This window comes from Abramis brama (genome assembly GCF_963993115.1).
Source record: "Abramis brama genome assembly, chromosome: 6".
NCBI lineage: Eukaryota > Metazoa > Chordata > Actinopteri > Cypriniformes > Leuciscidae > Abramis > Abramis brama.
Window position 1 is genome coordinate 30,571,684 of NC_139968.1, and position 12,422 is coordinate 30,584,105.

General features: G+C 36.8%; 1 protein-coding gene and 2 long non-coding RNA genes across 3 annotated transcripts in view; all 3 read right to left on the minus strand.

Annotated features, from left to right (window-relative positions):
- Positions 1-3,350: 3,350 nt before the first annotated feature.
- LOC311085275 lies at positions 3,351-4,119 on the minus strand. Its single transcript, XR_014606769.1, has 2 exons — positions 3,859-4,119; positions 3,351-3,762 (listed from the first exon to the last, which is right to left on the minus strand). It is a non-coding gene; the product is annotated as an uncharacterized lncRNA (long non-coding RNA).
- Positions 4,120-4,658: 539 nt separating this feature from the next.
- LOC311085276 lies at positions 4,659-6,020 on the minus strand. Its single transcript, XR_014606770.1, has 3 exons — positions 5,674-6,020; positions 4,869-5,184; positions 4,659-4,676 (listed from the first exon to the last, which is right to left on the minus strand). It is a non-coding gene; the product is annotated as an uncharacterized lncRNA (long non-coding RNA).
- Positions 6,021-6,831: 811 nt separating this feature from the next.
- LOC311085725 (uncharacterized protein) overlaps positions 6,832-12,422 on the minus strand; it is a 39,356-nt gene continuing 33,765 nt past the window's right edge. Inside the window, exon 2 of the mRNA XM_084118318.1 lies at positions 6,832-8,880. Within this exon, the coding sequence (XP_083974444.1) occupies positions 7,445-8,880 (1,436 nt within the window). The 3' untranslated portion in view covers positions 6,832-7,444. The remainder of the gene's footprint in view (positions 8,881-12,422) is intronic.

A 12,422-nucleotide genomic window follows, 5' to 3' on the forward strand; every position in this document is an offset into this window, starting at 1 on the left:
AAATAATGTTGGACAAAGTTTTCAGTCTTGGAAAGGTGGTATAAAGGCGTTTTAAAAAGTGCTCACAGTAAAATAACAAATTTCAGCCTGCCTCTAAAATATGTCATTGAGGTTTGCACAATGAACATATTTAGACATGCCTTTGTTTAATAAAGATACTATTTATTTCATTTATTTACTAAACGTTTTAAACTACATTACCCATATGCCTCAGTCATTCTGTAGATGGAACAGGAAAACATGGCGCTGCTATTTGTAGTTCATTGAAGTGTGTAGTCAGTCATGCTTAGGGTTAGGATCTCTGTAAATTAGTAATTTCTCTCAACATTGCTACACCCCATTGTTAATTTAATGTATTACTGACGTAATAATAACAGCAAAACATACTTTGTAACAGGAATCGTTTTTATGGCTTTAAGACCTCAAGGTCCTGTGGGTTCCAATGAAACGTCAAAGGCAGTGAAAACCCAGATTTAAAAAGAAATTATCCATTGAGTAAGAGGTGGCAAGATTGAAATCAAAACATGATAAAGCTGCTGGAATGTAAATTTGCGATAACACAGCGAATAAAAAAATTGTAGCATATCTGACAGAAAATATGTAGCAGGGTGTACCATGGGTGGTACATTTGACACTGGAGACACTAAACTGTCCATGTAGATGAGAGTGTGAATGTTTATTTGTTCTTCTGTGTTGTCATGCAATGGACTGGCCATCCGTTCGGGTTGTTTATTCATTAAGCCCAATATGCTGGCATTGGCTCCCGCACCTTACCTATGTGTGTGTGTTTTTTTTTTTTTTTTTTTTTTTTTTTTTTTTTACAGCGTTGACCATTGTAGCCAATCACAGACATATATGTTGTGCCCATCACCGCAATGGCAAATCAGAGGTTTTTACGATTGACACCTCGGAATCACAACATTAAAGGATATTAAGTCAAGTCAAGTCAAGTCAAGTTTATTTATATAGCGCTTTTCACAACATAGGTTGTATCAAAGCAGCTTCACAGTAATAAAATAAAACAATACATCAATGTTTGTTTCTAGTGGAACGTCCACGTTTGGTAATGCTGATCAATAGTATCGTTGATTGATTAATTAAATTAAAGGTGCCATAGAATGTGAAATTGAATTTATCTTGGCATAGTTAAAGCTACAATATGCAAGATGTTTTTGCCGCTAGAGGGCGCTACATTCCAAACAACAACAACGGCGTAGCTTGATAATGATGTGAAGGAGCGTGGAATGATGGGAACTGTCGTTTTAAACTCCACCGTGGATGTAAATCAGTCAGACGGGAATCGAAAAATCATGTTCATGCATGGGGTAAAGTTCTATTTTTATAATGACATGCTTTTTGTGGTGAGGGGGGCGTGGTTCAGCGCGGTCTGTAATGGGAGAGAGAAGAGACGAGCGTCAAGTAGGTCAAGTGCAAATGACGAACACCTGTGGCTTATTGCTGTGATCCCATGGAGAGACCGCTTATAAGCCGTGCTGGAACGAGAGAGAGACAGAAGAAAAAACTGGACGCAGAGAAAGAAAACCGGTGGATCCGAGCTCTCATTTTTTAACTGTTTTGTGCGTCGCGGTTGCCACGGTGAATGCGCGTTGTGCATGACTTGTGTTTGTTTTGCTTTATTTTAATAAAGTATGAGTCCCAGTCATGCCAACCCCTGTCGTCTTCCTTCCTGACTCTTGAACCTCACACTTTTATTTAATTAAAATGAATTAACCGCAAGATAAGTAAGGTTTAATACTATATTGGTTATCATAGATGTTCCTGTATGTCGAATTCATTGTTGTGATAACGCGGCGCAGTTTTACGTGTTCTAAACAATTGTTGTAAAAGTACATTCGAACATACCCACATCATTTGCCAAAATACTGATTAATCTTTATGTATAACACATGCTATATTTATTTACATGGCCATAAACACCGGACGTGATAAACAATGTCAAAACTAAACACAAATCTAAAGCAATAATACTTCCCTTACATAAACATAACTATTACCGAATGCTACATTTGTAAAATATAAAATGAAGCATGCTTTGTCGACAGAACCAGCTGCAGTCGGTAAAGATAACGACTGCACGAAACAAGCTAACGTTTGTTGCTTGATAGACGCTACAACTACAACTTCCGCGTTTGTCCAGGACTCCACGCAGTACGAGCGGAAACCGAGGGTAACGCGGATATGACGCAATTGACTGGCGACTCCCAGCTCCCCCCTGCTCTAACGCCCCGTTTCCTTGGTTAAAAACGCAATTTTCTCACGATTTAAAAATAGTTGGAAACATTTGGGATATTGTAAGTAATCAACTTAACAAAATATATAACACTGGCCTTGAGATTATGGGATATTTCAATGCAAAATTCTTGCATATTGTACCTTTAAGTGTAATTTTAAGTATATTTCTGAGAAGTACATAAAGTATATTTTGAGAAGTATATAAAATGTAGACTGAAAATATATTTTTTTATTTTTAGTTTAAAAGAAGTATACTAATAGAACACTTGAATAAACTTATTTTTCGTAAGGGATGCCACACACAATTGGAGAAAATATGTGCTTGCCTGTTGCCAAAAACATATTGGATGCTGGACAAAAATCCCTCTCTCCGGAATATTTTGGCTCGTCACATTGATTTAATATCTACGGACATTGTCAGCCAGCTAATAAAGAGATTAAAAAACAGTGAATTCTGGTCACTGAGAATTTGATGAGTCTACGTAGCGAATCTATCTTATCTTCTGTTGTATGTGTATGTCCAATATATATTTGAGAACACAGATGAACTTTTGTCTGTACTTAATAACATTGTGAAAATTGCCAACTCCATCAAGGCTTGTCCGTTAAATTCTGATTTTTTCACTATATGCAATGGGCAGCGAGGACGAAACACTACTATTGCACACAGAAGTGCGCCGGTTGTCACATGGAAAGGTCTTAGCAAGGATTTTTGAGCTCAGATGTGAAAATCAGGGTTTTTTGCATCAAAGGCCTCATAATTTAACATCTCAACCAGCTCAGCCAAAATCTGCGGACTTACTATAGCAAATAGGGGTTAGGTGCTTGCTTAAAGGGTTAATAGTCTGACTCTCTAACCCATACAAACAAACCGATTCACTAGAATGAGCCTGATTTTCCAGAGCTATACGAGAGAGCAGAGAGTGTTTGTTTAACTCTGATCGAAGTGAAGTTGCACAATACAAATGTGATGATAAAACATTGATCAGTTTGCTTTATTAAAACTCTCTGCTATATCTTGTTATTCTGATAATTTTCTCACTGATTCTTTTACATGATCCCTGTAACAAGACATATCTTACAATAATACAAAGGCATACAAAACAAAAATCATATTTATTGAATGTCATATTAATCACATTGGGTAAGGCACTATTTGTATGTAAAGCTGCTTTATACAATTTGTATAATAAAAAGAATACACAATTTATTTTAAAGGAATAGTTTTTTGTAATGGAATAAAATGTATTCATAGTTACTGAAATTACATTTATTAATAAATTATATTTACTCAAGAGGATAATGCATGTACTCAAAGCAGTTGTTCAAGAATATCCCCACCTTCCTGAGTATCTGATTAATCAGAGCTTGATGGTGTTTGCTCTCTCTTCTTCTGTTGAAGACTTCTGGATCTGAATTCATAAACCAGAACAGCAACAGTAGCCACGCCCACCAGAGCAGAGAGAGCCAATCGGATCACAGCTTCAGTAAAACCACAGCAGCGACAGTCTTGTGAGAGAAAAAATTCATAACTTTAGAAAACAGAAATATGTTTCAATTTGTGAAAAAAAAAAAAAGGTAAAATCTATAGTGTCATTGCTGTACCTGAATGTGTTGGACAGAGTCCTCTGATGTCCAGATGTGTGGTCTAGCTGCTGATGGTATTGTTCAGCACACAGCTGTATGAATCATCCAGACAATCCAGAGGTAGAGAGAGACTGATGCTGAGATCACACACACTGATGCTGGACAATACACTGTTTCCTTTGTACCAGGAGAGAGTCACATCACTCACATTCGACACTGAACACACCAATGAACATTTAGACACTGATGATCCTGATGAGGATGATGATGGACAGTCTATGATGATGATAGTGTTGTAACGTTTTTTCTTTCTTCAAAGCAGAGACCAGGAGACTTGAGATGGATCTTATAAGCAGAAGAGATTTATTCTTCCACGTAGTCTGTAGTTCATCATCATCATCAAGACTAACTCAAGAGAGTTGCCTTGCAAATTTATATACATTTACGGGGAGGGATTTACAGTGAGGTTGAACAAAGCATGCAAATTAGGTACACAGGTTAAGGTAACACCCTAGACTGTGAGGGTCTGGCCAATCCTAATTTAATCAGCATAAGGCTTCAAGAGCCATTTGGGTCCGAAAGCCATTTGCAGAACAAAAGGTGAGATTCTGAGTGAATCATTCGTGTGCTAATCCCATCCGTCTGAGTGAAACTGGGACTCCAAGAGCCTTTTACAGACAATAAGGAGAAAACAGGAAAGGCAACTTTGCTGAGCAGAATCATTATCTTACCCTTAAACACTAAATACAATATTCTTTACCGTGATGTTATGTAAGGAAGCATATCTGAAAACATATTCTTAAATTTTAACCCTTCAATAGGAACAGGCAGACGACCTGAAAATATTGAAAAAATATTCAAAATCCTAAGAGAGCTGTGATATTTGTCAGATATTTGCCATGTTCATATTTAAAATGGAGTTTATGACAAAAGTTCACAAATTAATATGTATGTCATCATCTATCATTTCATAATATTTACAATGTTAAAGATGAATATGTCAACAGGGCAAGTAACTGTTAACTCACCATAGACAGTAATATTAAACATGTTTAATTGAGTCTCTTTGTTCAAGCTGGTGACTTTATAGAGTCCAGAGTCTGTGGTTCTGGTGTTTGTGATGGTCAGAGATCCAGTCTTCTCATCCAGCTTCAGTCTGTCTCTGAATCTCTCATTAACATGAATTAACGTGATCTGATTCTCCCCTCTCTTCAGATCAGCTATGAGCGTGTCTTTAAGTCCGAACTTCAGCATTATTATTTCATCTCTCTGTATTTCAGTAAGATCAATATAGAGTAACTGGATCTCCCTCCATCACAAACAAACACTCAGTACCAAACACACCTGGAAAACAGACAGGAACAGAAACCAAAGGAAAGTCAGTTCTGTTCATCTTCACAAGTCTCTGTTTAGCTGTTTATTGTTCATGCCATACAAAAGTCTCCAAGCCGGACTGTCTCTACAGTAACAAACTCTGAAGTTGAAGTAGATTTGATACTATTTTAAATGGGCAAAATAACATCTTAGTGGGAACAATAATGTAGCTGCTAGAAGCGGTGATATTTCTAGGAGAGTTTTCCTATTTTTCTATAAATAGGATTGTGTTTAAGTGATGTTTAAATAGACTCATTGGAACCTTAAATGTCTCAAAATGTCTCCAGTTAATTGACTAATCTGCCAGCAACATTAGGCTAATTATTGTTTTTATAATTAATTAATTATTAATATTAATTATTTATCACATATACGGCGCATTTAAATCATCATTTAGTAAACATTTAGTCTGTACTAAAAACAAAATAATTGAAATCTCGAAAACACATTATAACTTACCGGCCAGACGCCACGAGCACAAACAGAAGACGATCGCGTGAAACATTTTCCTCCCCAGTTCGCGGAACAGTTTCAAAAACAACTTCAAATTTTGACCAGGTGAAAATAAACACAACATTAATGTTGTAATAATAACGGTAAGATCCCTGCTTTCTTCAGAAAACACTCTGTGATTTCTTATGACGAAGGAGAGTCTGGACCTGAAGCTTAGGCTACAGCTTATAGTTTTTGAACTTTAGGCTACAATATCTTCCTCATCATCATTATAAAGCATTAAGACCTGCACAGACACAGGATGAGCTGCGCCCTCTGCTGGCTTCACGAACACCCCTTTTCCTTCCAAAACTGAGCTCTGTCAAGGAGTAGTCTTCTTGGGATGAGACGAGAGAGACACACCTCTCTGTGAGGTGTATTTTTATTCGACATGTTAATGTGGATTAAGAGCAAAGTATGTTATTAATATACAAACCTTCAAATAAGTAAAAGTGATTGTTGAGAAGGTTTCCTCAAATTCCATATATCAGGTTTTTAAGGCCAAAAATATAACAGAGAGATAGAGAGCTGTTAAAAACGAATGTGGTTCCATACTCATAACCATAATAATTGGTAGCCTAACTAGAAAAAGGTTTTATTTTAAGAAGAAAAAAAGTCCAAAACAGAAATGTGAAGGGAAAGGGCATTAAAGATGTAATAGCAGAAAGTAGTTAAATGCTTTGCAAAATTATGATCATTTTGATGAATTAATTATACAAAAAATTATACCAAGCAGTACGGAGTCCCTAAAGGGACGTGGTGGTGACATGCCAGCTTCCCGGAATACACTTGAGCACACAAACATTTGTACATGTAAAAAAAAAATACTTTTTTTCATAAAAGAGGCAATCAAAAAGCAAACACAATCGCACACCTGCGGGTGATAGGTGCGTGGAAAAAAAGAAATTAGGTCAGGAAATTAACAAAAAACAAGGATCTCCCGCACACCATCCGTATTTGCAAGCATCACAAAATCTTTATTAGCAACGTTTCGGTCTCACGACCTAATGCCTGATGAGGGTCGTGAGACCGAAACGTTGTTAATAAAGATTTTTTGATACTTGCAAGTACGAATAGTGTGCGGGAGATCCTTTTTTTTTTCATAAAAGAGAGTAAAATAAAAAAAAAAAAAATTTAGGGGGGAAAAGGACAATACAAAAATCATAATAAAATATATTAATTCAAGTTATATCCTAAAGCTAATGATATATAGGAATACAACTAATTAGATATTGCTCTTCTGGGAGTAACTTTGAGCAAATCTCAAACTTGAAACCGTTGGTCTTGAAAATTAAACTAGTTTACTATAAAATTTAGTATGATTTTTTGGTAATTAGTTTTGGCTAGTTAGGACAGGATCTTGTGGAAGAAACAACTCTTACTGCTTGACATTGTGTGTTAGAGCAATAACTACATTCATAATTTTGTAATATTTTGCCTTATATCAAGAGTAATTATGTTTTTTGATAAATGTGTATTTTGTGTAATTTGTATTTTATCACGTGATTTTGACAAGTTTTAAATATGTTACATATGCTTAATAATTCTGAAAAAGAATAACGAAAATTTTTTATAATATACAATAATTTATTTATTTTTCACTTGGAGGAGGATGAAATGGCTTCTCTTCAGTGTGGATGCTCTGTATTTTCAGTTGTCCTGGTGGACTAAATCTCTTGTCACAATGTGAACACTTGAAAGGTTTTTCTCCAATGTGAATTCTCTGATGACGTTTTTTTCAGTTTAGCAAATGTCTTTCACACTGGTGTGTTTTCTGGTGTACTTTAAAAGCGCTCAGTCGTGTAAAACTTTTTTCACAAGCAGAACACGTGTAAAGCTTCCCCTTTGTTTCAACTTTCTTGTGCTTCTTTCTTTCTCCAGAATGAGAACACAGATGTAATTTCAAAGCTCGAACACTTCTGAAACTCTTCCTACACTGATAGCATGTGTGTGGCTTCTTTCCGGTGTGGGTTTTCATGTGATACTTAAGATGTCCTGTTTGTGTGAAACTCTTCCCACACTGATCACATGTGTGCGGCTTCTCTCCAGTGTGGATTTTCATATGATTCTTAAGATGTCCTATTTGTGTGAAACTCTTCCCACACAGATCACATATGTGCGGCTTCTCTCCGGTATGGATTATCATGTGAAACTTAAGGTTTCCTGTTTGTCTGAAACTCTTCCCACATTGACCACATATGTGCGGCTTCTCTTCATTGTGGATTATCATGTGTCTCTTAAGGTTTACTTTTAGTGTGAAACTCTTCCCACACAGATCACAGGTGTGCGGCTTCTCTCCAGTGTGGATTTCCATGTGTTTCTTAAGCGTTCCTTTTAGTATAAAACTCTTCCCACACTGATCACAATTGTGCGGCTTTTCTCCAGTGTGGATTTTCATGTGATCCCTAAGCGGTCCTTTTAGTGTAAAACTCTTCCCACACTGATCACATGTGTGCGGCTTGTCTCCAGTGTGGATTTTCATGTGTTTCTTAAGCGTTCCTTTTAGTGTGAAACTCTTCCCACACTGATCACATGTGTGCGGCTTATCTCCAGTGTGGATTTTCATGTGATCCTTAAGCATTCCTTTTAGTGTAAAACTCTTCCCACACTGATCACATGTGTGCGGCTCCTCTCTAGTGTGGATTTTCACGTGACGATTAAGGGCTCCTTTATGTGTGAAGCTCTTCCCACACTGATCACATGTGTACGGCTTCTCTCCGGTGTGGATTTTCATGTGTCTCTTAAGGTATCCTTGTGAAAAACTCTTCCCACACTGATCACATGTGTGCGGCTTCTCTCCGGTGTGGATTTTCATGTGTCTCTTAAGGGTTTCTTTTTGTGTAAAACTCTTCCCACACTGATCACATGTGTGCGGCTTCTCTCCAGTGTGGATTTTTAGGTGATAATTAAGGGCTCTTTTAACTGTGTAACTCTTCCCACACTGATCACATGTGAATGGCTTCTCTCCGCTATGAACGGTCATGTGATCTTTAAGACTTTGTTTGTATGGGAAGCTTTTTCCACACTGAGAGAAAGTTAAATTTTTGATGGCTCTTCTCACTACAAGTTTACTTCCGGTCTGTGAGCAACTCAAAGATTTTTCTTCAGTTTTGACACGATGTTCCTCCTCCGCTTCATCCAGTTCTTCACTCTTCTTAATGTCTACTGTCAGGTCTAAAATGAAAGTTAAAAAGTTTTAATTTTCAGTAAATCATAAAATATATTTTTTTTAAATAAACAATTACTATAAACAATATAAACAATTAGTAGGCCTATTTTTGACAACCTCACTAAAATTTAGCTTCCTCTCACTTCGTACTTTAACGCTTTTTTTTAATAAAAATTCTTTCTTAAAATCTTTGCCACTTTGGCCTAAATGTCAGCCACCCTTTTTATTTTATATTTTATGACTCTGTAAAGCTTTATTTTTAAAATAGGGACATTAGTTATGATGTATTGCTTAGTCACTTGCAAAATAGTAAAACCAATATGCAAAACAAGAATCATGATAAAATCATGATTTTCTTAAAAAAAAAAAAAAAATCATCATAAGATATTATTTGCCATATCACCCACCTCTAAGGTGGGGTTACATTAACTAGTAGTTCTCTCATAAAGCATGAGTCAAAAATACAAATTCAAGATGCACTATACAAGACGTAACAATATCACACACAATGTCCTGGAATGCATGTTCATTTATAGATCAGTACAAATTAATATAGGGAAAGTCTGTTTTAATGTGTATTTTTCTGTCCTATGGTCTCTGTTTTTACCATACCTGTATAACATTTTTTGCAGCAGGGTCAGTGACGTGCCGCACTGATTTGCACTTCCAGGAGCAATAAATATTATATATTTATATAAAATAGGTTTAAAATTATATATATGCTTTAATCTCACATCATTTGTCCTCCTCGCTGTTCATAATTGTGTGAAAATTTCAAAAATAGGTAACTTTTAGACTATTAATGTGGTCAAATGTCATACGGTCAAACGGAATTCACTTAAAGTTATTTAAGACAATTGCATTTAAAATGATTAAAAATGTTTAAAAATGATCAAATTTTTCATTTGGCATATTTTTTCAAGTCTTAAGATAAGCATATTAAAGTATCAGTAAGATAGACCTTTAAGAAATGACATTAGTATCTAAAACAAATTGTTCCGCAAAGACACATTTTCCCTATGTCATACGGTAAAACAAAGTTTGGAAGCCATTTTGGAACTGAATATTAATGACTTAAGTCATGTGACACGTGATGACATCACTCAGAGGACCCCTGAAGACCAGCCAAGGTGAAGTTAAGTTTAAAATTTTGCTCCTAAATTTCAGGTAATTTCACCTTTTCCAAGTGTGTTACCATGTGTCACAGATTTGGGTGTCATATGGTCAAACGTCAAAAAAGGGTTTAATACATTTAAAATTTGAAAAAATATGGATTTACAGGTGAAATATAAAGTTTAAAAGTCAAGGTCAAGGGTAAAGGTGGAAGGAGGTGGCCAAGCAACTGCCTGTTATAAATGACAAAGCATGAAACTGTCATAAGAGGAAACAAAAAATGTCATACGGACAAATGATTTTACTGTATGACATGTTGTTATACCATATGACACAGAGCATTTAACTGAATTATTTAGTTATTTCTTAATTGTTTTATCACATATATAGTTTGTACAACTACTATGAATTAATATTAACATATATAATATATTTCTGCCTATTTCAAGCATTTTTTCACATTATTACAGATACCTCTTTCTAGTAAGGAGAGGCGTGCACGTTTCCATGCAAAGCTAAGGGCAGATCCTGCAGCTAGAGAGGAGAACCTAGCCAAGAGGAGGGAAAGGTATAACTGTGAGAGTATATGATACTCAGATATACTCGTCTCAGATATACTCGTCTCAGAAATAATTGTCTGGCGTACTCGTCTCAGACATACTCGTCTGAGATATACTCGTATCAGAAATACTCGTCTCGGAAATACTCGTCTCAGAAATAATTGTCTGGCATACTCATCTCAGACATACTCGTCTGAGATATACTCGTCTGAGATATACTCGTCTCAGATATACTCGTCTCAGATATACTCGTCTCAGGAATAATTGTCTGGCATACTCGTCTCAGACGTACTCGTCTGAGATATACTCGTCTCAGAAATACTCGTCTCAGATATACTCGTCTCAGACATAATTGTCTGGCATACTCGTCTCACATGTACTCGTCTCATACTCGTCTCAGATATATATACTCGTCTGAGATATACTCGTCTCAGATATACTCGTCTCAGGAATAATTGTCTGGCATACTCGTCTCAGACGTACTCGTCTCAGACGTACTCGTCTCAGATGTACTCGTCTCGTCTCAGATGTACTCGTCTCGTCTCAGATGTACTCGTCTCAGATGTACTCGTCTCGTCTCAGATGTACTCGTCTCAGAAATACTCGTCTCAGAAATACTCGTCTCAGACATAATTGTCTGGCATACTCGTCTCACATGTACTCGTCTCAGATATATATACTCGTCTGAGATATACTCGTCTCAGATATACTCATCTCAGATGTACTCGTCTCAGAAATAATTGTCTGGCATACTCGTCTCAGACGTACTCGTCTCAGACGTACTCGTCTCAGACGTACTCGTCTCAGATGTACTCGTCTCGTCTCAGATGTACTCGTCTCGTCTCACATGTACTCGTCTCAGAAATAATTGTCTGGCATACTCGTCTCAGACGCACTCGTCTCAGACGCACTCGTCTCAGACGCACTCGTCTCAGACGTACTCGTCTCAGACGTACTCGTCTCAGACGTACTCGTCTCAGATGTACTCGTCTCAGATGTACTCGTCTCAGAAATAATTGTCTGGCATACTCGCCTCAGAAATACTCGTCTGAGATATACTCGTCTCAGATGTACTCGTCTCAGAAATAATTGTCTGGCATACTCGTCTCAGACATATTCGTCTCAGATGTACTTGTCTCAGATGTACTCGTCTCGTCTCAGATGTACTCGTCTCAGATATACTCGTCTGAGATGTACTAGTCTCAGATGTACTCGTCTCAGATGGTCTCAGATGTACTCGTCTTGGAAATACTCGTCTCAGATATACTCGTCTCGGAAATACTCGTCTCAGAAATACTCGTCTCAGATATACTCGTCTCGGAAATACTCGTCTCAGATATACTCATCTGAGATATACTCGTATCAGAAATACTCATCTCGGAAATACTTGTATCAGAAATACTCGTCTCAGAAATACTCGTCTCGGATATACTCGTCTCAGAAATACTCGTGTCTGAGATATACTCATCTCAGATGTACTCGTCTCAGAAATAATTGTCTGGCATACTCGTCTCAGACATACTCATCTGAGATATACTCCTATCAGAAATACTCGTCTCGGAAATACTCGTCTCAGAAATAATTGTCTGGCATAGTCGTCTCAGACATACTCGTCTGAGATATACTCGTATCAGAAATACTCGTCTCGGAAATACTCGTCTCAGAAATAATTGTCTGGCATACTCGTCTCAGACATACTCGTCTGTTTTTCTCCACAGTGTTACTGTTATTTGTTATACGCTTTTCGTGAAAAAGTGATGAATCTTTTGATATAAGCTATTACTGTAAATTATATGAGATTAGGTTGTTCATAACCTTTTGATAGCAGACATGAATGTTACATGAATGATAGCAGACATGATAGCAGACATGAA